We start from the raw sequence: 27873 nt of genomic DNA, 5'->3' as shown, positions 1-27873 counted from the left end.
ATTTGAAAAATTAGAAAGTACAGACAAGCAAAAATAATTATGTATATATATCCTATCCACCCAGTGACCGCCATTATTACCTCTCCAGATTTCTAAGAGTACGTACTCATGTGGAATATATTTTTCTATGACTACATACTAAAAAGCTGGGGTAGATATAGATATACTACATAAAAATTATACCCCATTTTCCGAAGAAAAATGAACAGGATCATTTGAATATCTTTCCATGTCCATAAAAATATTTCTGCAACTTTATTTTTAGTACATTAGCTTACATATGCAGATTTTCCCTTGGATTATAGTTACACATAAAAATAATTTAATGGGTAAATAAAGCAACTCTAGCCAATTTAGATCGAACACAAACAACTTTGATTTTAGACATTGAGGAATAGTATATATGTCTTCCCTAACTGAATTAGTTAGGTAAGTGTTCTTAAGCCTCTATTTCATGTAAACTGCTTAGAGATAAGGGGTTGATTTATTTCCTTTAAAAATATCACAGCTTTATATAAAAAAAGACATATCTGGCTATTTTGATCAATATATCTGATTGCTTTAATCAGTGTATCTCTTTATGATGTTGACTTTCATAGATATTTCAGAATGGTTATTTAAAAATAATGAGTCAACTTACTTTCCAGAGTTTCAAAAAGGAATATAAATATCCTGAATCACTAGATGTATTTTCCACATTTGGATGTGCACTGTCCATTGCTGCTCTGGCTCTCATAATTATATTACTGGTCAGCACCAGGTAACCTGAAGGGAAGCAGGTTCTTCTCATGAGAGAAATTGCTATCCTGATATCATTTCCTTTCAGCGTATTCCCATTAGAATACAGTCTCTTGGAACTGGAAAGAAAATCAGATTTAGTTCTACATACTCATTTTACAAGATACTCAGCCCTGGAGAGACTAAGACATACACACAAATAAATGTATACTTACAAACTGTGGTAAGTGCCTTGAAGGAAAATTACATACCATGTAATTACAAGTTTGTCACATAAAATTAATGTGGTCCCATAGTTCATCAATGCCACAGTTCCTTAGTGTTGAATAGAAGCATAACTGCCAATCTGCATTGGCAAAGAGAGAAATGTTGCTAATCAGCAAGTTTTTGAGGATAAAAGTAAATTTTAAACTGTATTAAGGTTTCAAATGGTAAAACTTCTAAAAAAGATTTTGAGAGAGGACCTTCAAGATGGCGGAGGAGTAAGAGGTGGAGATCACCTTCCTCCCCCCAAATACATCAAAAATACATCTCCATGTGGAACAACTCCTACAGAACACCTACTGAATGCTGGCAGAAGACCTCAGACTTCCCAAAGGCAAGAAACTCCCCCATGTATCTGGGTAGGGCAAAGGAAAAAAGAAAAAACAGAGACAAAAGAATAGAGATGGGACCTGCACCTCTGGGAGGGAACTGTGAAGGAGGAAAGGTTTCCACACACTGGGAAGCCCCTTGACTGGCAGAGACAGGGGGTGGGTGGGGGGAAAGCTTTGGAGCCACAGGGGAGAGCGCAGCAACGGGGATGCAGAGGGCAAAGCAGAGAGATTCCCGCACAGAGGATCGGTGCCAACCAGCACTCACCAGCCTGAGAGGCTTGTCTGGGGAAGATGGGGGCTGAGAGCTGAGGCTCCAGCTTCGGAAGTCAGAGCCCAGGGAGAGGACTGGGGTTGGCTGGTGCACAGCCTGAAGGGGGCTAGTGCTCCACAGCTAGCAGGGAGGGAGTCCAGGAAAAAGTCTGGAACTGCTTAAGAGGCAAGAGACCATTGTTTCCGGGTGCGCGAGGAGAGGGGATTCAGAGCACCACCTAAATGAGCTCCAGAGAGAGGCGTGTGCCATAGCTATCAGCGTGGGCACCAGCGACGGGTATGAAGCACCAAGACTGCTGCTGCAGCCACCAAGAAGCCTGTGTGCATGCACAGATCACTATTCACACCTCCCCTCCCGGGAGCCTGTGCAGCCCGCCACTGCCAGGGTCCCGGGATCCAGGGACAACTTCCCCGGGAGAATACACAGTGAGCCTCAGGCTGGTGCAACATCATACTGCCCTCTGTCGCTGCAGGCTTGCCCCACATTCTGTACTCCTCCCTCCTCCTGGCCTAAGTGAGCCACAGCCCCCTAATCAGCTGCTACTTTAACTCGGTCCTGTCTCAGCAAAGAACAGACACCCTCAGGTGACCTACATGCACAGGCAGGGCCAAATCCAAAGCTGAACCCCAGGAGCTGTACAAACAAAGAAGAGAAAGGGAAATCTCTCCCAGCAGCCTCAGGAACAGTGGATTAAATCTCCACAATCAACTTGATGTACCCTGCATCTGTGGAATACCTGAATAGACAACGAATCATCCCAAAATTGAGGCGGTGGACTTTGGGAGTAGCTGTAGACTTGGGGTTTGCTTTCTGCATCTAATTTGTTTCTGGTTTTATGTTTATCTTAGTTTAGTATTTAGAGCTTATTATCTTGGTAGATTTGTTTATTGATTTGGTTGCTCTCTTCCTTTATATATATATATATTTCCCCCTTTTTCTCTTTTTGTGTGTGTGTATGTGTATGCTTTTTTGTGTGATTTTGTCTGTATAGCTTTGCTTTTATCATTTGTCCTAGGGTTCTGTCTATCATTTTTTAAAATTATTATTATACTTTTTAGCACTTGTTATTATTGGTGGATTTGTTTATTGGTTTCATTGCCCTCTCTTTCTTTTTTAAATTACTTTTTTATTTTTAATATTTTTTTATATTTTATTTGAATAACTTTATTTTATTTATTTATATTTTTTCTTTTTATTTCTCCCTTTTCTTTTTTTTTAAATTTAGGATATAAAATTAACCACTTTAATTAATTTAGAAATTTATTTATTTTATTTATTTATTTTTGGCTGCTTTGGTTCCTCATTGCTGTGCACTTCTTTGGCTACTGTTCGGTGTGGTGCGCAGGCTTCTCATTGCGGTGGCTTCTATTGTTGAGGAGCGCGGGCTCTAGGCACATGGGCTCAGTAGCTGTGGCACGTGGGCTCAGTAGTTGTGGCTCATGGACTCAGTAGTTGTGGCTCATGAGCTCCGTAGTTGTAGCTTATGGGCTCAGTAGTTGTGGCTTGTGGGCTCTAGAGCACAGGCTCAGTAGTTGTGGCGCATGGGCTTAGTTGCTCTGCGGCATGTGGGATCTTCCAGGGCCAGTACTCGAACCTGTGTCTCCTGCATTGGCAGGTGGATTCTTAACCAGTGCGCCACCAGGGAAGCCCCTTATTTCTCCCTTTTCTTCTGAGCCATGTGGCTGACAGGGTCTTGGTGCTCCAGCCAGGTGTCAGGCCTGAGTATCTGAGGTGGGAGAGCTGGGTGCAGGACATTGGACCACCAGAGACCTCCAGGTCCCTCCTAATATCAAATGGCGAAAGCTCTCCCAGAGATCTCCATCTCAGTGCTAAGACCCAGTTGCACACAATGACCAGCAAGCTACAGTGCTTGACACCCCATACCAAACAGCAAGACAGGAACATAACCCCATCCAGCAGCAAAGAGGCTGCCTAAAATCATAATAAGATCACAGACACCCCACACAATGCCACTGGACGTGGTCCTGCCCAGCAGAAAGGCAAGATCTAGCCTCATCCACCAGAACACAGGCAGCGGTCCCCTCCACCAGGAAGCCTACAAAACCCACTGAACCAACCTCACCCACTGCGGGGGGAAAAGTGGGAACTATGAACATGCAGCCTGCGAAAAGGAGACCTCAAATGCAGTAAGTTAAGCAAAATGAGAAGGCAGAGAAATACACAACAGATGAAGGAGCAAGGTAAAAACCCACCACCCCTAACAAACGAAGAGGAAATAGGCAATCTACCTGAAAAAGAAGTCAGAGTAATGATAGTAAAGATGATCCAAAATCTTGGAAATAGAATGGAGGAAATACAAGAAACGTTTAACAAGGACCTAGAAGACCTAAGGAGCAAACAAACAATGATGAACAACACAATAAATGAAACTAAAAATTCTCTAGAAGGAATCAATAGCAGAATAACTGGGGCAGAAGAACGGATAAGTGGCGTGGAAGATAAAATAGTGGAAATTACTACCACAGAGCAGAATAAAGAAAAAAGAATGAAAAGACTTAAGGACAGTCTCAGAGACCTCTGGGACAACATTAAATGTACCATCATTTGAATTATAGGGGTCCCAGAAGAAGAGAAAGAGAAAGGGACTGAGAAAACATTTGAAGAGATTATAGTTGAAAACTTCCCTAATATGGGAAAGGAAATAGTCAAGTCCAGGAAGCACAGAGAGTCCCATACAGTATAAATCCAATGAGAAACACGCCAAGACACACATTAATCAAACTATCAAAAACTAAATACAAAGAAAAAATATTAAAAGCAGCAAGGGAAAAGCACCAAATAACATACAAGGGAATCCCCATAAGGTTAATAGCTGATTTCTCAGCAGAAACTCTGCAAGCCAGAAGGGAGTGGCAGGACATATTTAAAGTGATGAAAGGGAAAAACCTACAACAAAGATTCCTCTACCCAGCAAAGATCTCACTCAGATTCAAAGGAGAAATTAAAACCTTTAGAGACAAGCAAAAGTTAAGAGAATTCAGCACCACAAAACCAGCTTTACAACAAATGCTAAAGGAACTTCTCTAAGCAGGAAACACAAGAGAAGGAAAAGACCTACAATAACAAACCCAAAACAATCAAGAAAATGGTAATAGGAACATACATATCGATAATTCCCTTAAATGTAAATAGATTAAATGCTCCAACTTTTCTGCTTACAGGTCTTTCATCTCCGTAGGTAGGTTTATTCCTAGATATTTTATTCTTTTTGTTGCAATGGTAAATGGGAGTGTTTTCTTGATTTCACTTTCAGATTTTTCATCATTAGTATATAGGAATGCCAGAGATTTCTGTGCATTAATTTTGTATCCTGCTACTTTACCAAACTCATTGATTAGCTCTAGTAGTTTTCTGGTAGCATCTTTAGGATTCTCTATGTATAGTATCATGTCATCTGCAAACAGTGACAGCTTTACTTCTTCTTTTCCGATTTGGATTCCTTTTATTTCCTTTTCTTCTCTGATTGCTGTGGCTAAAACTTCCAAAACTATGTTGAATAAGAGTGGTGAGAGTGGGCAACCTTGTCTTGTTCCTGATCTTAGTGGAAATGCTTTCAGTTTTTCACCATTGAGGATGATGTTTGCTGTGGGCTTGTCATATATGGCCTTTATTATGTTGAGGAAAGTTCCCTCTATGCCTACTTTCTGCAGGGTTTTTATAATAAATGGGTGTTGAATTTTGTCTAAAGCTTTCTCTGCATCTATTGAGATGATCATATGGTTTTTCTCCTTCAGTCCATATTGTTTAATGTATCATTTAAAGCTTGTGTTTCCTTATTTATTTTCATTTTGGATGATCTGTCCATTGGTGAAAGTGGACAGATTAAAGTCCCCTACTATGTTAAAGTCCCCTACTATGATTGTATTACTGTCGATTTCCCCTTTTATGGCTGTTAGCATTTGCCTTATGTATTGAGGTGCTCCTATGTTGGGTGCATAAATATTTACAAGTGTTATATTTTCTTCTTGGATTCATACCTTGATCCTTATGTAGTGTCATTCTTTGTTTCTTGTAATAGTCTTTATTTTAAAGTCTATTTTTTCTGAAATGAGAATTGCTACTCCAGCTTTCTTTTGATTTCCATTTGCATGGAATACTTTCTTCCATCCCCTCACTTTCAGTTTGTATGTGTCCCTTGGTCTGAAGTGTGTCTCTTGTAGACAGCATTTATATCGGTCTTCTGTTTGTATCCATTTAGCCAGTCTTTTTCTTTTGGTTGGAGCATTTAACCATTTACATTTAAGGTAGTTATCGATATGTATGTTCCTCTTATCATTTTCTTAATTGTTTTGGGCTTTTTATTGTAGAGCTTTTCCTTCTCTTGTGTTTCCTACCTAGAGAAGTTCCTTTAGCATTCATTGTAAAGCTGGCTTCATGGTGCTGAATTCTCTTAGCTTTTGCTCATCTGTAAAGGTTTTAATTTCTCCATCTTATCTGAATGAGATCCTTGCTGGGTAGAGTAATCTTGATTGTAGGTTTTTCCCTTTCATCACTTTAAATATGTCCTGCCACTCCCTTCTAGCTTGCAGAGTTTCTGCTGAAAGATAAGCTGTTAACCTTATGGGGATTCCCTTATATGTTATTTGTTGTTTTCCCCTTGCTGCCTTTAACATTTTACTTTGTCTTTAATTTTTGATAGTTTGATTAATATGTGTCTTGACATGTTTCTCCTTGGATTTATCCTGTATGGGACCCTTTGTGCTTCCTGGACTTGATTGACTATTTCCTTTCCCATATTAGGGAATTTTTCAAGTATAATCTCTTCAAATATTTTATCAGTCCCTCTCTTTTTCTCTTCTTCTTCTAGGACCCCTGTAATTCGAATGTTGGTGCATTTAATATTGTCCCAGAGATCTCTGAGACTGTCCTCTATTCTTTTCATTCTTTTGTCTTTATTCTGCTGTGCAGTAGTTATTTCCACTGTTTTATCTTCCAGGTCACTTATCCGTTCTTCTGCCTCAGTTAATCTGCTATTGATTCCTTCTAGAGAATTTTTAATTTCATTTATTGTGTTGTTCAGCATTGTTTGTTTGCTCTTTAGTTCTTCTAGTTCCTTGTTAAACGTTTCTTGTATTTTCTCCATTCTATTTCCAAGATTTTGGATCATCTTTACTATCATTACTCTGATACTTTTTCAGGTAGACTGCCTATTTCCTCTTCATTTGTTTGGTCTGGTGGATTTTTACCTTGCTCCTTTATTTGCTGTGTGTTTCTCTGTCTTCTCATTTTGCTTAACTTACTATGGGGTCTCCTTTTTGCAGCCTGCACGTTCATAGTTCCCGTTGTTTTTGGTGTCTTCCCCCAGTGGTGAAGTTTGGTTCAGTCGGTTGTGTAGGCTTCCTGTTCGAGGGGACTGGTGCCTGTGTTCTGGTGTATGAGGCTGGATCTTGTCTTTCTGGTGGGCAGGACCATGTCCAGTGTTGTGTTTTGGCGTGTCTGTGACATTATTATGATTTTAGGCAGCTTCTCTGTTAATGGGTGGGGTTGTGTTTGTGTCCTGCTATTTGTTTGTCCTAGGGTCTCCAGCACTGTATCTTGCTGGTCATTTAGTGGAGCTGAGTCTTAACGTTGAGATGGAGATGTCTGGGAGAGCTTTCACCATTTGATATTACCTGGAGCCAGGAGGTCTCTTGTAGACCAATGTTCTGAACTCAGCTTTTCCACCTCAGAAGTACAGGCCTGACACCTGGCTAGAGCACCCAGACTCTACCAGTCACATGGCTCAGAAGAAAAGGGAGAAAAGAAGTAAAGAAATGAAAAATAAATATAATAAAAGTTTTTAAAATAAAAAATTATTAAAAATAAATCAAAAAGTAATAAAAAAAGAAAGAAAGAAGAGAGCAAACAAACCATAAAACAAATCCACCAATGATAACAAGCACTAAAAACTATACTAAAAACAAAGAAACAAACAAAAAACCTGGACAGATAGAACGCTAGGACAAATGGTAAAAGTAAAACTATACAGACAAACTCACACAAAGAAGCATACACATACGCACTCACAAAAAGAGAAAAAGCAAAAAAATCTATATATAAAAGGAAAAAAAGGAAGAGAGCAACGAAATCAATAAACAAATCTACCAATGATAATAAACTCTAAATACTTAACTAACATAAACTTAAAACCAGATACAAATTAGATGCAGACAGCAAATCCCAAGTCTAGAGTTGCCCACAAGGTCCACTGCCTCAATTTTGGGGTGATTCAATGTCTATTCAGGTATTCCAGAGATGCAGGGTACATCAGGTTGGTTGTGGAGATTTAATCCGCAGCTCCTGAGACTGCATGGAGAGATTTCCCTTTCTCTTCTTTGTTCGCACAGCTCCTGGGGTTCAGCTTTGTATTTGGCCTTGCCTGTGTGTGTAGTTTACCTGAGGGTGTCTGTTCTTTGCTGAGACAGGATGTGGTTAAAGTAGCAGCTGATTAGGTGGCTCTGGCTCATTCAGGCTGGGGGTAGGGAGGGGTGTGGAATGTGGGGCAAGCTTGTGGCGGCAGAGGCCGGCATGACATTGCAAAAGCCTGAGGCGCACCATGTGTTCTCCCCGGGAAGTTGTCCCTGGATCACGGGACCCTGGCAGTTGTGGGCTGCACAGGCTCCTGGGAGGGCAGGTGTGGATAGTGACCTGTGCTTACACACAGGCTTCTTGGTGGCTGCAGCAGGAGGCTTAGGGTTTCATGCCTGTCTCTGGGGTCCGTGCTGTTAGCTGGGGCTCGCGCCCATCTCTGGAGCTCATTTAAGCGGTGCTCTGAATCCCCTGTCCTTGCGCCCCCTAAAACAATGGTCTCTCTCCTCTTAGGGAGTTTCAGACTTTTTCCCGGACTCCCTCCTGGCTAGCTGTGGCGCACTAGCCCCCTTCAGGCTGTGTTCATGCAGCCAACCCCAGTCCTCTCCCTGGGATCTGACCTCTGAAGCCCGAGCCTCAGCTCCCAGCCCCCACCCACCCCAGCGTGTGATCAGACAAGCCTCTCAGGCTGGTGAGTGCTGGTCAGCATCAATCTTCTGTGCGGGAATCCATCCACTTTGCCCTCTGCACCCCTGTTGCTGTGCTCTCCTCCGTGGCTCTGAAGCTTCCCCCATTCCCACCCACTGTCTCTGCCCGCAAAGGGGCTTCCTAGTGTGTGGAAACTTTTCCTCCTTCACAGCTCTCTCCCAGAGGTGCAGGTCCCATCCTTATTCTTTTGTCTTGCTTTTTCTTTTTTCTTTTGCCCTACCCAGGTATGTGGAGAGTTTCTTGCTTTTGGAGGAAGTCTGAGGTCTTCTGCCAGCATTCAGTAGGTGTTCTGTAGGAGTTGTTCCACGTGTAGATGTATTTGTGGGGAGGAAGGTGATCTCCATGTCTTACTCCTCCGCCATCTTGAAGGTCTCCTGCAACTGATTTCTGTATGTTATTTTTTTATCCTGCAACTTTACTAAATTTATTTGTTAGTTCTGGTTTTCTGGTGGAGTCTTTTGGGTTTTCTGTATTTAAGATAATTTCGTCTGCCAGCAGAGACAGTATTATTTTTTCCTTTCCAACTTGGATGCCTGTTATTTCTTTTTCCTGGCTATTGTTCTGACTAGGACTTCCAGTAGTATGTTGAATGGATGTGGCAAGAGTGGGCATCCTTGTCTTATTCCTGTCTTAGAGGAAAGGCTTTTAATTTTCACCATTGAGTGTGATGTTAGCTGTGGGCTTGTCAGATGTGGCCTTTATTATGTTGATGAACAATCTTTCTATACCTTATTTTTTGAGAGTTTTTCTCATGAAAGCATGTTGAATTTTGTTAAATACTTTTTCTGCATCTGTTGAAATGATCCCGATTTTTGTCCTTTATTCTATTCATGTGGTATATCACATTTATTGATTTGCATATGTTGAACCATTCTTGCTTCCAGGGTTGAGTCCCATTTGATCATGGTGTATGATCCTTTTAATGTATTTTTGAATTTAGTTTGCTAATATTTTGTTGAGGATTTTGCATCTATGGTCATCAGGAATATGGCTTGTAATTTTCTTTTCTTGTAGTGTCCTTATCTGGCTTCAGTATTAGGGTGAAGCTGGCCCTGTAAAGAGTTTGCAAGTGTTCCTTCATCTTCACTTTTTTTGGGGAGAGTTTGAGAAGGTTTGGTATTCATTCTTTAAATGTTTGGTATAGCTCACCTGTGAAGCCATCTTGTCCTGGGCTTTTATGTGTTGTGAGATTTTAAATTCCTGATTCAATCTCCTTGTTCATTATTGCTCCATTTAGATTTTCTATTACATCTTGATTCAGTCTTGGTAAGTTGTGTCTGAATTTTTTTCTTTTAATTCTTTTAAATTTAATGAGACTGATTTTATGGACTAATAAGCATTTGGTCTATCTTGGTGAACAAAACATTTAACTTGGAAAAGAATGCTATTCTGTAGTTGTCGGGTATAGTGTACTAAAAATGTCAATAGATGATTGTTAGTACTGTACAGATTTTCTTACCAACATTTTTGGGTCTCTCAACTGCTGAAAAAGGAATGCTAAAATCTCCAACTGTGATTGTGAATTTGTTTATTCTCTCCTTAATTCTGTCAATTTTTGCATCACATGTGTTGAGGTTCTGCTATTAGATGCATAGACATTTATGATTATTATGTTTTTTTTTAAGATGTTGGGGGTAGGAGTTTATTAATTAATTAATTCATTTTTGGCTGTGTTAGGTCTTCGTTTCTGTGCAAGGGCTTTCTCTAGTTGTGGCAAGTGGGGGCCACTCTTCATCACAGTGCGCGGGCCTCTCACTCTCGTGGCCTCTTTTTTTGCAGAGCACAGGCTCCAGATGTGCAGGCTCAGTAGTTGTGGCTCATGGGCCTAGTTGCTCCACGGCATGTGGGATCCTCCCAGACTAGGGCTCGAACCCGTGTCCCCTGCATTAGCAGGCAGATTCTCAACCACTGCGCCACCAGGTAAGCCCTATGATTATTATGACTTTGAATGAACTGACCCTTTATCATTTGGAAATGTCCCTCCTTAACTCTGATAATGCTCTTTGTCATGAAGTCTGCTTTATCTGATATACGGCGTTCTTATGCATATTGATTACATGATACATATTTTTTCATCCATCCACTTTCAACCTATCTGTGCCTTTATATTTAAAGTATGTATCTTACAGACAGCAAGTAGATGGGTCTTTTATCAATTCTGGCAATCTCTATCTTTTGAGTGTTTAGTCTGTTTGAGCTAATGTAATTATTAATGTGCGTGAATTTATGTCTAACATTTTACTATTTGCTTTCTGTTGCCACTCTATTTTTTATTCCTTTGTTCCTCTTTTCCTGCCTACTTTTGGGTAAATTTAGTAGTACTAGGATTCCATTTTAATTTATATGTTGGTTATTAAGCAATATCCCAGCATATATTTTGTTGATTTAGGGATACATTATACATCCTTAACTTTCCATACTCAACAGAGTTAATATTTTACCACTTCCACTAAAATTTAAGACTCTTATAACAGTATAAACTTACGTGTTATTCTTCCTTCCTTTATGTTATAGTTATCTGATGTACTACATGTGCATACATTATAAACCCCACAATGGAGTGTTATTGGTTTTGCTTGTTTTTAATCCCTTCTTGAAGATCTGAATTTCCATGTGATTTTGTTTCCCATCAGGCTGAAAACTTTCCTTTAGAATTTCTTAGTATATATCTTCTGGTGAAAAATTCTTTCAGTTTTCTTTTACCTAAAAATGTCTTTATTTAGCTTTCATTGTTGAGAGACATTTTCACTGGATATAGAATTATGACTTGACAGAGGTTTTTTTCCTTTTAGCACTATGAAGAAGTAATTTCACAAACTGGCTCCAGTTTCTAATGAGACATCTTCAATGTTTTGCATTATTTTTCCTCCTGTTATATAATGTGTTACTTTCCTCTGGTTATTTTCAGGGTTTTCCCTTTATTTTTGACTTTTATCATTTTGACTATAATGCGCCCAGATATTATCTTATTTTACTTTTTGCACTTATTCTGCTTGAGATTGCTGAGCTTCTTGAATCTATTAATTTATGTGTTTCATCAAATTTGAGAAATTTTCAGTCATTATTTTTCAAGTAGTTTTTGTGTCCCATTCTCTCTCTTCTCTCTTTCTGGGACTCTTAAGTACATGTTAGTTAATTTAATATTGTTCTGCAGGTTCCTGAGCTCTGATCATTCTTTCTCCTTCCTGTTCATCAGACTGGATCATCCTGTTGATCTGTCTCCAGGGACACTGATTTTTTCTTTAGTCATCTTCAGTTTGCTATTGAGCCTATCCAGTGATTTTTATTTCAGATATTGTACTTTTTTGGTTTACAAATTTTTGTTTTGTTATATTTTACTGTAGTACATTTTGCTTACATTTCCTTATTTTTGGCTCATTATGAGTACATTTTCTTTTGTACTCTATGAATACATCTGTAAGCATGTTGTAATAGTACTTTAAATTTCTTGTTTGCTAAATTTAACATCTGGGTCATTTTGGACATTCTCCACTGATTGCTTTTTTTCTATAGTATGGGCCATGTTTTTCTGTTTTTTCATATGTTTGGTAATTTCAATTATTTCCAGAGCATTATAGATCCTACACCGTAGCAACTCTGCATTCTGCTATATTGCTACCAAGAGTGGAGTTGCCATATGATTAACTTAGCTGGACTAAAATTGAAAACTATCTCTCCCTAGGGTGGGCAGCTGAAATCTCTGTTTAATGTTTTTAGCCTTACCTGTGCTTCTTGGAGTCCATCCCAACCATTTGTAATTCAGAGGTTAATCAGCCATTTGGGCAGAGTTTATAAACAGACTCTGGAGCTCCCCCTCTCTGTCTTCTCCTGGATGTTCATATCCATATTGTTACTTATTTTCCAGCTGCTGTGGTTGCCCTAAACCCTGTCTTCTGTTTTTTCAACCTAATAAGACTGCCTGTTTCAACTCCAGGTTTACTCATCCTGCATGGGCTGATTATGGTGTGACTTCAGGCTAAAAGATATTAAACACAAAACAAAATATGGAAACCTACCCAGTGGAACTCCCTTTTTCCTAAGTGTAGATTCCTCTTCCAGTTTCTGACTGCTTTTGCTTGCCCTCCAATGTCTTCATATAGGTTTTAAAAAATATTTTGTCCAGAGTTTATAGTTTTAATATGCAAGAGGGTTGATTTGATAGGAGCAGAACCATATAAAGTTGTTTTTGTGACATAAGTCATACATAGGACTGAAGATAATTTTATTCCTTGAGACTTATCTCAAGAATATATTTAATAATAAATCTTTAAAAAAATTCCATTCATACTTTGTTTAAAAAAATCTGAATTGAAGATTTATATTCTTTTTTTCCTTGGAAACCATTCTGTTAACATCTTGGGAGTATCTACTGTGAGAGAAGCTCAACATTTAGGCTAAGGATTATGGTCACCTTCTGATTTTCATCATGGCAAAAATAATCATATAGATGAACCAAAATGGTAGATGAAGATAAAAATTCTGTTTGACCTCACAAGATTTTTGTTTTTATTCTTTTGTATTTGTGTATTATACGTGGGGAATGTCAAAAGTTGAAGATAAAACAAGGAGGCATTATTGAAAGATTTAACCTTGAAATCAGGAATTTCTGTCTGTGCTTCTTATTCTATCCCTCTACCCATAGTGAACATTGCCTTTTACTCTGATGAAAAATATTACAAGGACTTTTCCCTCTGTATACAGGGTTCCATTTTTTTCTGAGTTGGCAGAGTGAATTATACTTCAATATAATAAAAGTACCCTTCTTTTTAAATTTATTTTTTTTAATTCAGGTATAGTTGATTTACAGTATTGTGTAAGTTTCAGGTATATGATATAGTTATTCACAATTTTTAAAGATTATAGTTCCTATAAAATATTCCCTGTGTTTTACAATATATTCTTGTAGCTTATTTATTTTATACATAGTAGCTTGTACCTCTTAATCCCCTACCTTTATTTTGCCCCTCCCCTCTTCCCTCTCCTCACTGGTATCCACTAGTTTGTTCTCTGTATCTGTGAGTCTGTTTCTTTTTTGCTACATTCACTAGTTTGTTTTATTTTTTAGATTCTACACATAAGTGATATCATACAGTGTTTGTCTTTCTCAGTCTGACTTATTTCACTAAGCATAATACCCTCCAAGTCTATCCATGTTGTTGCAAATGGCAAAATTTCATTCTTCTCATGGCTGAGTAGTATTCCATTTTACATACATACCACATCTTCATTTTTTTTTCTTTTAGAGTTTGGGAGATATCCTTTGATTTTTCACCCATTCATCTGTTGATGGACACTTAGGTTGCTTCCATATCTTAGCTATTGTAAATAACATTGTTATGAACATTGGGGTGCACGTATATTTTTGAATTAATGTTTTTCTTTTCTTTGGTTGTATGCCCACAAGTGGAATTCCTAGATCATATGGTAGTTCTATATTTAATTTTTTTGAGGAAGCTCCATACTGTGTTCCACAGTGTCTGCACCAATTTACATTCCTAACGACAGTGGAAAGTACCCTTCTTCTAAACTAGGCACCCTGCTCCAGGATCATTTGTGTGAACAAATGTGATCACTGGACCACCTACATGAGGCAAGAAAAGACACTCCTTAGTGAGAGCTTGCTTCTTAAGCTCCAGACCTCTAACCCTGAAAGCAAAGGGATAATTCTTAAAATTCTACATAGATTGTTATTAGTATAAAAATTTTCTAATTTAATATTTACTGAGATTATCTTCTGACAGTATTTTTATATGATGTCACATATGTACTTTTTCAAGGGGTTATAGCTTTCAAGTTATCTTTTGTAAAATCTTATTTACCTTTAACTTGTTCATCAAAGCCAGAGAAAAGCATGTAAAATTCCCTTTTACACTTTTCTACCAGTTTTTCTTCTATTTAGCCGTTTGTCTTTATACAAATTAATGCTGTATTATCATGTTTCTAAAAATTCATGGATGTTGTATATTTCTGGTGCATGATAACTTTCATCAATATAACAAGTCACTCTCAGTCCTATTTTATCTTGAAATCTAATTTTCCATATATTAATGTAGCAACTTCTAATTTGTTTTTATGCGATCTTATCTATGTTAGTTCTTTTGTCATTAACCTTTCTATGTCACTTTGTTTTTGACTTACCTTTTTTTAGATCCCATATATTTAGATTGTATTATTGTTTTATAGATTTTATTTATTTATTTATTTGTCTCTGCGTTGGGCCTTTGTTGCTGCACATGGGCTTTCTCTAGTTGTGGCGAGCGGGGATTACTCTTCATTGCGGTGTGTGGGCTTCTCATTGTGGTGGCTTCTCTTGTTGCAGAGCACGGGCTCTAGGTGCACAGGCTTCAGTAGCTGTGGCACATGGGCTCAGTAGTTGTGGCTCCTGGGCTCTAGAGCTGAGACTCAGTAGTTTTGGTGCACGGGCTTAGTTGCTTCATGGCACGTGGGATCTTCCCGGACCAGGGCTTGAACCTGTGTCCCCTGCATTGGCAGGTGGATTCTTAACCACTTAGCCACCAGGGGAGTCCCCAGATTGTGTTTTTAAAATCATTTTCTTATTGTTTTTCTATTTTATTTAAAAAGTTAAACTTTTATCTATATAGCTAAATATTGGTTATCAAAACTGGTATGTTTGATCTTATTCTGTTATCTTATTTTCTTTTTTTACATGTAACCATGATTTCTTCCCTTTTTTTATATGTTGTGCCATATAAATTATATTTTCTTTTATTTAACCTTCTCCAATTAGAACATTTTCATCCCATTAATTATTATTTTTGTTTATTAAACATTAATACAATTTATAAGATACATTTTTCAACTTCCAAAGTAAAACAATATGTATTGATTCCTCCCCCTTTTTTTAAAATTGGAGTATAGTTGAGTTACAACATTGTGTTCGTTTCAGGTGTACAGCAAAGTGAATCAGTTATACATATATTCATTCTTTTTTAGATTCTTTACATATAGGTTATTACAGAATATTGAGTAGAGTTCCCTGTGCTATACAGTAGGTCCTTATTAGTTATCTATTTTATATATAGGATTCCTCCCTTTTAAAGATAGTAAAATGAACACAGTTTAGCTGCTTCTTGTCTCCTGGTTTTATTGGTAAAATTTATCATACAATTATTGTTGTTAAATTGTACTGTCTACATTTTCTTTCAAGAAATATTTATAATAGTTGGATTTTGTTTGATAATTGTACTAACTGCGTTTTCTTTTTTTTTTTTTTTTTTTTTTTTTTTTATAGTACACGGGCCTCTCACTGTTGTGGCTTCTCCCGCTGTGGAGCACAGGCTCCGGACGCGCAGGCTCAGCAGCCATGGCTCACGGGCCCAGCCACTCCGCGGCATGTGGGATCTTCCCAGACCGGGGCACGAACCCTTGTCCCCTGCATCGGCAGGCAGACTCTCAACCACTGCGCCACCAGGGAAGCCCCTAACTGCATTTTCTTATACTTAAATAGTTTCAATGCCTTTTGCCAGTCTTCTTTATTAGATTGTTATGTTATTTTGACTTATTCATTTTAATGAATTTCTCATTAATAATAGCATATTTTGGAGTAATTGTTTAAAAGATAGTTAGTAAATATTAATGAGGACTTTCCTAGCTGATCATTTTTCTTTAGGTAACATGGCACATGAACCTCAGATTAGCTTGGCATTTAATTCTTGGCAATAATCTTTTTTTCATTGAAATTCTATAAACTTAATGAGATTTTATGTTGTGGATAAAAGGCTGAGAAAGGTCAGAATTTTTTTTTGGTTCTTCCCACTCTTATATCACCCATAAGAATATTTTTTGAAATAATTTTGAACTCATAAGAAGTTATAAAAATAGTACAGAGGGCTTCCCTGGTGGCGCAGTGGTTCAGAGTCCGCCTGCCGATGCAGGGGACACGGGTTCGTGCCCCGGTCCGGGAAGATCCCACATGCCGTGGAGCGGCTGGGCCCGTGAGCCATGGCCGCTGAGCCTGCGCGTCCGGAGCCTGTTGCTCCGCAACGGGAGAGGCCACAACAGTGAGAGGCCCGCGTACCGCAAAAAAGAAAAAAGAAAAAAAAAAAGTACAGAGAGTTCCTATGTAGACTTCACCCAGCTCTTCCAGTGATAACACCTTATATAACTCTAATAGATCTATTAAAAAATTATAACAGCAAAAAAAGTAAATAAATAAAAATAAAAGAAAGACATTTTCCTACAAAAATAAATAAACAAAACCCAGGAAAGTGACATTGGTACAATCCACATAGATTATTCACTTATAGGCTTTAATCCCTGAAAATGAAGGTATTTGTTTATTTACTTATTGGGCTTACTATGTGGAATGTGAGATTTTGTTCCCAGACCAGGGATCGAACCCTCACCCCCTGCACTGGAACCACAGTCTTAACCACTGGACTGCCAGGGAAGTCCCTAAAATGATGGGTTTTAATTCTAGATTTATTAATTCAACTATGAATTAAATAAATAAATTTGTTATCAAATACAGTAGCATTATTGTAGTTTTGTAAGTTCAAAACTAAAAATGATGGGTTTTAATTCTAGATTTATTAATTCAACTATGAATTAAATAAATAAATTTGTTATCAAATACAGTAGCATTATTGTAGTTTTGTAAGTTCACTTGTCCCTTTTTTCCTTGTACTCAAAAATTAACTTTTTATGGGTACAAGTCTCATCTCCTCAACTAGATTATCAGTTCTCTAGTGTAAGAAGCATACTTGTGTGTATCTTTCACAGTAGATAACATCTAGTTTGATACTGGGATGGGCTATACTTCTCTAATATTTTGTGAAAAAAACTATAGCATTTGATGATTGTCTCAGTGTTGGTTGTTTCTGGCTCTGGTCAAGTATCATTGAGGAGGGAAGTCTGATACAAAATGGAAATCATTGGGGAGGGCATTAAGTCATTTTGGCTTGACCACAATGATGGAGAGCCTGTAGGGTGCAGTGTGGGGAGCTGCTTGACTATCTGAATTGCTACCACCAGGTTTAATGTGTGTAGGATCTCACCCTCTATCTCAGGCAGCCCTCTCCAGTGCTTTTTGAGAATAACTCCGTTAAACAATAGATGTGTGCCTGCCACCAAATTTGAATGGCTATAAGGCAGACCTTTACTGTTTGCAACACCCAATGGAAACTCCCCAGAAGGGCAATAAGTAGTGTAAGCTTAGTCTGGGATTGCCAGCTGAGTCATGGATTTGTCACCCAGAATGACCAGTAATTCAGAAAAGTATCTAAAAGAAGGTCTAGGCAAGGACATTCTCTCCTGCATGCACAGCAGAGGCATATTACAAAATAGAGGCTTGTTACAAAATGTTAATACTTTGTGGCAAAATTGAAGGTGGCCATGTGGCAGGAGTGCTGGACTAAAAGGCAGGAGATTTAAGCTGTCTTCCAGCTCTACAATTAATTATTCATATGATTTTAGGAAAGTCACACATCCTTTCTGAGTGAGGCGTGTAAAATATAAAATGAAGGGGGGCTGTTAACATTAACACAGTGCTTTACAAAGTGAGCTTGAATATTGCCTACATCAGAATTTACATAATGTGTTAAAATGCTGATTCCTGGGCCTCGCCCCTTACCAACTCAGTCAGAACCTGTGGGCTAAGAGCTAGGAATCTTCAGGTGATTGTTATGTATACTAAAGAATAGGAACAACTAGCTTAGTTCACCTGGAAGGCTCCTTCGAGATTTAGAATAATCTATAATTCTAATAAACATTTACTAAGTGCTACAGGTACTACTTAAGAGGTATAGTTTGATCTTTGTGCTAGTGAGAATTAGTTTGACCCATAGGTTTTGTCTTTACAGATAACATCTTTAGGATTTTAGGGAGCACAGAAGTATTGGGAGTCCATTCAGACAGAGTCCCTCAGGATGGTAGCTTTATGGATTCTCCATGGTCTAGGTTTTTTCCTAATTATTGTACAACCAGAAATTCTATCCAGTCTTATCTTTACCTTAGAGTTTAAAGTTTGGAAAATCCAGGTGAAATAGTGTACTCCACAAAGAGAATCCTTCTCTAGGGACCAGATTTTTCATGTCTCCAAAACAAATTTCTCTCCCTTGAACAATCAGGATGGCCAGTAGCCACTTTTGTCCTCCTGAAACCCATGTCCCATTGAAAACTTCCTTATGTCGTCAAGGCCTTCTTCAGGAGAGTAGATACCCCAATCAAGTTAATCTTCCTGCTTTTGGCCAAAGAACTAGTCTATCCCTTGCCAATATGTATTGATTTTATTAGTCAAGCTCGCAGAGTTATCGAACCATAGAACCAGAAGTCTGTAACGGTATTCATAGGATATGATTCTAGAAATAATCCTTTTAAGGAAGGCTTGGAGCCTAATAGATGCCAATCTGGGAGACATCCATGGATTTTTTTTTAAAATAACTTTTTCATTTTGAAATAGTCTTACACAAGAAGTTGCAAAGATAGTACAGAGTTCCCATGTACTCGTTGACCAGCTTTTCCCAATAAGATTTGTATAACAGTGTCAAAATCAAGAAATGAAGATTGGCACAATATTCTCAACTCAACAGCAGATATTATTTAATCTGTTTTTCCACAAAGGATATTAATGAGGAATTATCAGGGTTTTTTAGATGCTGTAATACACTTTACATGATCTTTCTATTACAGTTACAAGCAAGAGACAGAGTAGTGTATTGGATAGAGGAGTTTTGGAGCCAAACATACATTTTAATTCCAGACTCTGATTACTGGTTGGATAATTTTAGGCAACTTACTTAATTTATCTGAGCTATAGTTTCCTTATCTGTAACATGGGGTAATGAAGCTTATTTTATAGGGTTGAAGTTAGGACTAAATGAGAAGGATTAAATGATGAATATTGAAGGAAAAGCAAGTGTCTGGCATTAATAGGACTGCAATAAGTGGTTCTATACATTTAAAAAATGTATAGAAAATAGTGTTCAGTCTTTTGTGGGTTAATTACTTGTGCATATCTGGTCTTCGTATGTAACGTACAGAAAAGCAATGAGTAGAAGTGCTTAAAATTTGTTTTGTCCTTAAATATACCAAACTTCTAGTTATTTTACCAAAACTCCAAAAATGTAGAATCATAGAATGTTAGAACTGTAAGAAGAATTAGGTAACCCATAGTCAATCTGCCCCATTAGGAAATCGAAGATCATAGACACCAGAAAAAGAGCAAAGTTACTGTGGTATACTAAAAAATTAATATTTGGTCTTTGTCCTCAGTTCCTGGCACACAGTTCCTTTAATCCTTGGACTCCCTGGAGTGATGAGTGTTTTTTGCATGCTAATAAGATGACCAGTCGCTGAGGCCCCCAGATTGCTTCAGTATGGAGGCTGGTCGGTCACCAGAAAGACCAAGGCTTGATTAGAAGCTTGGAACTTCTAGCCCACTCCACAGTCTCCAGGAATGGGAGAGGGGTTGGATATTGAGTCCTTTACCAACAGCTAATGATTTAATCAATCACAACTATGTAATGAAACCTTTATAAAAACCCCTAAAAGAAGGGGTTTGGAGAGCTTGCATGTTGGTGAACAGATTAAAGTGCTGGGAGGGTAACACACTCAGAGAGGGCATGGAAGCTCCATGCTCTTGCACTGTAATCTCTTCTGTTTGGCTGTTCCTGAGTTGTACCCTTTATAATAAACAAGTAATAGTAAGTAAAACTCTTTCCTGAGTGAGTTCTGTGAGTCTTTTCAGCAAATTATCAAACCTGAAAAGACTCACAGAACTTTGGGGAGGCAATAGGCACGTTGGACAGAAGTGTGGATAGCCCGGGGACCTAATACTCCTAATACTTGTTACTGGCACCACTAGTGAGGGCAGTCTTGTGGGACTGAGCTCTTCACCTGTAGGGTCTGACACGAACTCTGAGTAGTTAGTGTCAGAATTGAATTAAATTGTAGGACACCCAGTTGGTGTCAGAATTGGTTGGTGTCAGGAGGAAAATAAGCCTCCCAGTTGCACAGCCAACATGTGGCAAATGGGGACCTGAATTCAGGTCTCTTAACTCTACTACTTACGTATAGCACTTCAGATATGAGAAGAATATTGCCCTAACCCTCTTAGACAAAAAAGTACACTGCAGCTGCTGACTGGTAAATTCAGGTTCCTGTACATGAAGAAGGGTGGGTGGCAGGGTGAAATACAATTTCTTCCCTTATTCTGTATCTCAAGACTTATCTAATATTAAACTTTTATTCTGTCTGCCAGGGATTGCAAATTTTTATCCTCCACACTGTCAGAACAAAAATCTTCCAGAGTAAAGCTTCCGAAGTGTTGAAGTCATTGTCGTTAACTACTGGGAGTGCTGCCATCAGTGACCCCACTGAGGCTGTGTGTGAGGATGTATAACACGCTCAGGTCATTACCAGCCCTAAATGAACACTTTTGGCTGCTGGAGCCATCTATACTTACCAAGGAAATGGCATCGTCTGAAAGTGACCAAGAAAACCCAAGCATCTAGACAGGAAAACTGTTACCTTTTGTGGTCCTCTTTTTATTCAACTCATGTGCTTCACTTTTTCTATTTCCTTCCTTTATTACCCAGTCTTCTCAAAGTCTCCCTCAGTATATTTTGCTTAAGGTTAAGAATCAGGTAAAACCTGTTGTTTATTATCATCAGGGATAAGGAATTTGGTAGTTTTTCTGTTATTCAATAGATTCTTACTCCAATGAAGTGAAGAATGCCACTCAGCTTTCAAGATAATCATTGCTCCGTACGTCATAAAGTCTATGTGACAAAGTTTGATAAAAATATAGAACCTAGGGCTTCCCTGGTGGCGCAGTGGTTGAGAGTCTGCCTGCCGATGCAGGGGACACGGGTTTGTGCCCTGGTCTGGGAAGATCCCACATGCCGCAGAGTGGCTGGGCCCGTGAGCCATGGCCACAGAACCTGTGCTCTGCAACAGGAGAGGCCACAGCAGTGAGAGGCCCGCGTACGGCAAAAAAAAAAAAAAAAAAAAAAAAAATATAGAACCTAAAAAATTCTTTTACTGTTTACTAAAAAGGACATGAGGAGAAAAATTTACCCTCCAGAACAAAATGACTCTTGGTGAACACTGAAGGGAGTAGCTTGTATGTATCATACTTTTTTTTTTTTTTTTTGCAGTATGCGGGCCTCTCACTGCTGTGGCCTCTCCCGTTGCGGAGCACAGGCTCCGGACGCGCAGGCTCAGCGGCCATGGTTCACGGGCCCAGCCGCTCCGCGGCATGTGGGATCTTCCCAAACCGGGGCACAAACCCGTGTCCCCTGCATCGGCAGGCGGACTCTCAACGACTGCGCCACCAGGGAAGCCCCTGTATCATACTTTTGATCTGTGAATATTTTAAATTTGTATGTGCTTATACTCTTATTTCCAATTAAGAATTTTGCACCAATTTAACCTCTGGAAAGTGTATTTTTTTTTCTGTTAAAAAAGCATATTTTATGACCAGAGGAATTGACCCCATGAGAAATGGGAAGTGAGACATAGAAAAATAAGCTCATTGCTAAAGCCTCTGAATATTTCCTTCCGGTTCTTGATATATTTACCCTTTTATTGATGAAATGACAGTGAGGCTCAAAAAAATGAAAAGTTAGTCACAATCACCCCTTACGGCTTTTAAAAGATCAAGCCGCTCATGGAGTTTCAAACACTTAAATTATTAATGGCTTCCTAAATAAAAAATGACCTCCACTGGTTTGGGGAGCACTCCCACTGGACTTAGGAGATAGTCTTTGAATTGCTGTGTTCTGTTTTGTCATAAACTAGGCAGCTGCTGTGAGTGCACTGAACTAAGGGGCTAACAAATGTCATGTGAGCTGTGGTATACTCTTCTTACCACGCTCTAAAGAACATGTGTTTTTTATATAGAAATTGTTGTAAATGACTGTTAGATTTCTAGGCGAGCCAAGAGCATATTTCATCTGTAGTATAATTGAGACCTTACAGTATAATGGAAAAAAGTAAAAGGAAGAGAATATAGAAGTAAAACAATTCTCAGAGGTTAGTGTTTTTAGTGGTGTTATAATGGCATCCCTAGATAGGGGCTTGACTTTGGGAAAATTACAAGATGTGGTTGACTTACTCTATGTCCTGGAATTTATATTCAGATTAAAATAAACCTTAAGTAAAGGCCACTTTAAATGTGAAAAAAAAAATCACCAAAGAGACACATTTAGCCTGAGGGTGAAATATTTGTGTTCCCTTCGTGGTTTTAGTTTTCTTTGTACTTTTTTCAGCACTTTGGGGGGTATAGCAACCAAAATTTCACATAATGTTCCTGGAATGGCTCTACCATAAATGTACAAGCTCCACACACATACTGTGGAAGCTAAGTCAGGTGGACATTGCTATTCCCCTGCCAACCCTGAAATCCTACCTCTTGGAAATAATTCTCTTGATTTAAGCCTTTACCTCATGCACTGGTCTGGAGTCTTTTAGTTTAGTGATAGAGATCCAAGTCAGATTAGGTTAAGAGTCAAAGAGAGTTTAATGGTTCAATTCATTGTAAAGTGCAAGGGATGAGTTGGTTTTAGGTAGGGTGAACACGTTCTGGTTTGCCTGAGCCAGTCCCAATTTGTGCCTGTTGTCCTGATTCAAGTATTACCAACAGCCCCTTTTACTCTCGAGTGTCCTTGTTTGGGACACAAAATGTATGATAACACTAACTTTAGGTCTAGAGTTCAAATGAAATGAGTTCAAAGAATGTGTCACGATTCTCTTTTTCTCTCCCTGTTTCCTGGCTCTTTGTCCTTCTGTGTTTGGCTTCATCCTCATATTGGGTTTTCATGGTCGGACACTGGCCATTGGCATCCCCTTCCTCCTGCCCTGCAACTTCTCATCAGTGTCTCCCATGGGCCGCAGCCAGCCAGAAGCCAGTTGAGCCAGGAACCTGTGGGGCTCAGTCCCTTCTGATACAGAGCAAAGCAGGGGCAGCGAGAAGAAAGGACCAAAGAACTGGTACACCTTGATGAGTCATGTGCCCACAGGCACTGTGTCCAGGGAATATTGATCCAGCCTGAGTCACATACTCACTGTCAAGTGGAGGGATAGGGGATGACCTGTTTGATAGGATATCCTGGAGTGGAGAGTGGACAGTTACACCAAGGATGGGATGCTGGCAGCAAAACGTGGTGGCGTTTCCACTATATCTCCTGACAAAATACAAGTGCCTCATGGGACAACAACTGCTTGCAGGCTTATCAATCAGTTCCCTGCCTCTGAATAAGCCTGTTAGATCCTTGTCTGAGCAGGGTTTGAATGGGTGGGTAAGGAAAGCAAGAAATTTTTTGGTGCCTTTGAAGTTGAGGAGCAAGGACAGGGACTCTAGGAGCTGAAGCGTGATTTTACTTAAAAAGAAAATTTCAGGAAAGGAAGACTCAGAGTACTGCAGAACTGGTTTTCATGATATTACATGGGGCCAACGTTCCCTGTTTCTGATATATTGTGTGTGACAACAGTACCCCTATATCCTTTTCGGTTGTGGTAGAACATGTCGTTTCTTCAGGGAACAACCATCCTAACCTTTGGGTTTCCTTTCCTGGGTCTTAACAGTTCAGAGCTTAATTGTCAGAGTCTAGATTGCTTTTTCTCTTACCCTTTCCATTTTGAAGTTCATGTTGCCTCTTTTTTTATGTTACCAACAAAGGGAGATCATTCTCAAGCTCATTGCTATCAGTTTGTCATTGCCTCATTCAGAAGAGCTTGGCATTCTTTGCCAATGCTTGGGAAACCTGGGCTAAAAGTGCCGACTGGATCATACCAGCCTGTCAACCACTGGAGCTCTCTAGCCCTGTGGAACCTCTTTAATGTTACCCTGGGATCTTCAGTACCTGGCTCCTTAGATGAGGTGCAAGACAGAGCCACCAGGATTGGTTCCATCCCCGGGGGTGGGGTGGGAAACATGGGGCTGTAGGGGGAGGGGCCAGTTACTAATAGAGGAAAAGGCTTCCTGGTCACATTTTTAAAACATTGTACTAGCCATGTTATGGCAATTTTAGAAGATATTTATAAATTATCTTTTTCAAAAAAGAAAAATCCGTAATTCCCTGACCTATCAATAATGTCTGTTTTTCCATGTTCCCTTATACTCTTTGTTTGAATACATAAGAATTTTAATAATTAATTATAGTAAATGAAATTTTATTCTGATTTTTAGTTACAATTTCCCAGTTCTTATAATAATTGATTGCATAATATATCATAAGTTACTAAGTTGTTCTGTTATTGGATGTCTAGATCATTTCAATTTTTAATATTGTAGTGACATATGATTAGTAAACTGGTACATATAGTTTTTTTCCTTTCTTTTAAATTATTCCCTGCAGATAAATTCTCAGGATGATGTTAAGCATGTCAAAAGTATGAACATTTGTTTAGGTTCCTTGTATATATTACTATATTGTCTTGACAACATTACATTAATTTATAGTGTCACCAACATTTGGAGTTACCATAAGCAGGTTTTTGTATAGTTTACTTTGGTATTTTATTTTTTTAATTATTTATATGCATTGTCCATTTATCAATTGAATTGTTCTTTTTCTCATAAATTTGTATGAATTCTTTTCTATTATGGTTATTAGCCCATTAACTATTACATTTAGTGACAATATTTTTCCTCAGTTTATTGTTTTCCTTTTTTAAAAAAATATTTATTTATTTATTTATTTATTTAATTTTGGTTGCGTCGGGTCTTTGTTGCTGCGCGCCGGCTTTCTCTAGTTGCGGTGAGCGGGCTTCTCATTGCGGTGGCTTCTTTTGTTGCGGAACACTGGCTCTAGGTGTGTGGGCTTCAGTAGTTGTGGCACATGGCCTCAGTAGTTGCGGCACGTGGGCTCTAGAGAGCAGGCTTAGTAGTTGTGGTGCACAGGCTTAGTTGCTCCGTGGCATGTGGGATCTTCCTGGACTAGGGATCAAACCTGTGTCCCCTGCATTGGCAGGCAGATTCTTAACCACTGTGCTACCAGGGAAGTCCCTGTTTTCCTTTCTTTTTAATATAATGAAATGTTCACTCTGCATTTGATTCAAAATATCCAAAAGATTTATGGAGCATTTAGCATTTCTTGAGTTTAAATGTCTTCATACAGGCAGAGTATTTTTTGTTTTGTGTTAAGGAATATCTTAGGGATTATGTAAAATCTTCTAAAATGAAGAACAGGGGCATAAATATGCCAACCGAGGCCAACGGAATCACATATGACAGACACTTGCCATCTCTCACCCTATAGTATATTGTACAGCAGTTGGGTGGGGTTCCATGACAAAGTTATTTTTTCCTCTTAAACATGCTTTCTGTCTCTTTGTGTCCATCCACCTTTTCTTAAAAATAAAACAGTAAATCTTGGAGAAGATTAGCAATTATTTGTTAACACACACAAAAACCTCAGAGTGATTCAAATGTTACATATGCATCGTCTGTATTACTTCATTTACATATAGGTAACCTATTAAAATGTGTATTTGAAAAAAATGTAAAAGTTGCTGAAAAACTAAGTAAGGAAATCAGGAGGAAGAGCAAATAATCATAGGAGCAAAAAGTAAGAAGATTGGTATGTTATTAGTACCCAAGGAACATGTCATATGAGCTTGCATTTTTGCTAGGAGTGGGCCACAGATTAGACCATAAGCTTCCTAACACCCAACATAAATAGGGAAATATGATCACCATACCTCTTAACAATTAAACAACAAACAAACACACACTTCTTGGGAAAAACACAATTATTCCAACACTACTTGAAATTGGTATTGATAAGTTTTTGTGAAAATGTCCACCTGACTATATTATCAAATGAGAGGGCAAACTATTTTGAATGAACAGAAAAGCAATCACATTTGGAAACACTTATGTTCACAACCATACCTGCTGGTCTGCTCAGTGTAAACAGTCATGTGTAATGCTCAATGTTACCTCAAAGTTATACAATGCTTTGTATATACAAAGAGACTCAATGCAGTATAGAAATCTTCAGTCTCATAAGTGGGTCACTGAAGACTGTTTTGTTTTTTTTGAAATATTGGAGTGATTTTCCTTAATTTTGGTTATTGGAGTCAATTTTGTTTTGTTTCCTTCTTTTTTTTTACTTTTATAATTAACTTCATGGCCATATAATTTATATGCAACAAAATGCACCCATTTTAAGTGTATAATTAGCTTTCACAAATGTGTACACCTGTGAAAGCATCCTAAACAAGATTAAAACATATCCTTCACCCTGTAATGCACCCCGTCCCAGTTAAACCCTTCACCTGTCCCAGCTCCAGGCAACCACTGGTCTGCTTTCTACCACCATGTATTAGTTTTGCCTGTTCTAGATTGCCATGTGAATGGGACCATATCCTCTTTCGAGTCTGGCTTCTTTCATTCAGCATAGTGTTTTTTGGATTCATCTATGGTGTTTGTATCAGTGGTTTGCTTTTCATTGCTGAGTAGAATTCAGTTGTTTGGATAGATCATGTTTTGTTTATGTATTCACTAGTTGAGGGACATCTGGTCATTTCCAGGTTTTGAAAACCATGAATAAAACTGATATAACCGGGGCTTCCCTGGTGGCGCAGTGGTTGGGAGTCCGCCTGCCGATGCAGGGGATGCGGGTTCGTGCCCCGGTCCGGGAGGATCCCGCATGCCGCGGAGCGGCTGGGCCCGTGGGCCTGTGGCCGCTGGGCCTGCGTGTCTGGGGCCTGTGCTCCGCAACGGGAGAGGCCACAGCCGTGAGAAGCCCGCATACTGCAAAAAAAAATAAACAAAAAAACCTGATGTAACCGTTCTTCTACAAGGCTTTGTGTGGATATGTTTTCTCTTGAAATGTCTAGTATAGTGTAATTGCTGAGTCGTAGAGTAAGTGTATATTTAACTATATAGGAAACTGCCAGTTTTCCAAAGTAGTTTTGCCATTTTATACTCTCAGTAGCAATACATGGGAGTTAGTATTTAAAGTCCTGATTTTTGAATTGTTTCAAAAAGTAGAAATAGGTCATAAATCCTTTTTTCAAGCTACTGACGATGTTTCTGAAAAATCCCGTTGCTTGATATGTTAGCCCTCTATTTTAGCAAAGAAGAGGAAGAACAAAAAAATAAAAGCGAAGCAGAGTGGTATGATCTAATGCTGTTATCTCTTAAAAGTTATATTTTCCAGGGAACTACAGTCCAATTCTTATCTTCTTCCAGTAGAGTTTTGTTACACGTGGAAGTATGACACTGATAATTTGCTGAACTTTGATATAAGGTATTATGAAATCATGATATAACAATTGAGA

General features: G+C 38.7%; 1 protein-coding gene across 1 annotated transcript in view; it reads left to right on the top strand.

Moving 5' to 3' along the window:
* The window catches only part of ADGRG7 (adhesion G protein-coupled receptor G7), a 59353-nt gene extending 38258 nt beyond the window's left edge, over nt 1-21095 (top strand). The window contains 4 exon segments of the mRNA XM_032629425.1: nt 648-760; nt 6479-6536; nt 20843-20934; nt 20936-21095. Coding sequence (XP_032485316.1) covers nt 648-760; nt 6479-6536; nt 20843-20934; nt 20936-21095 — 423 coding nt within the window.
* Nucleotides 21096-27873: the final 6778 nt, after the last annotated feature.

This window comes from Phocoena sinus, chromosome 4 (assembly GCF_008692025.1).
Source record: "Phocoena sinus isolate mPhoSin1 chromosome 4, mPhoSin1.pri, whole genome shotgun sequence".
Lineage (NCBI taxonomy): Eukaryota > Metazoa > Chordata > Mammalia > Artiodactyla > Phocoenidae > Phocoena > Phocoena sinus.
The sequence above is the reverse complement of the archived record's forward strand: the minus strand, read 5'-3'. Positions and strand labels throughout refer to the sequence as shown.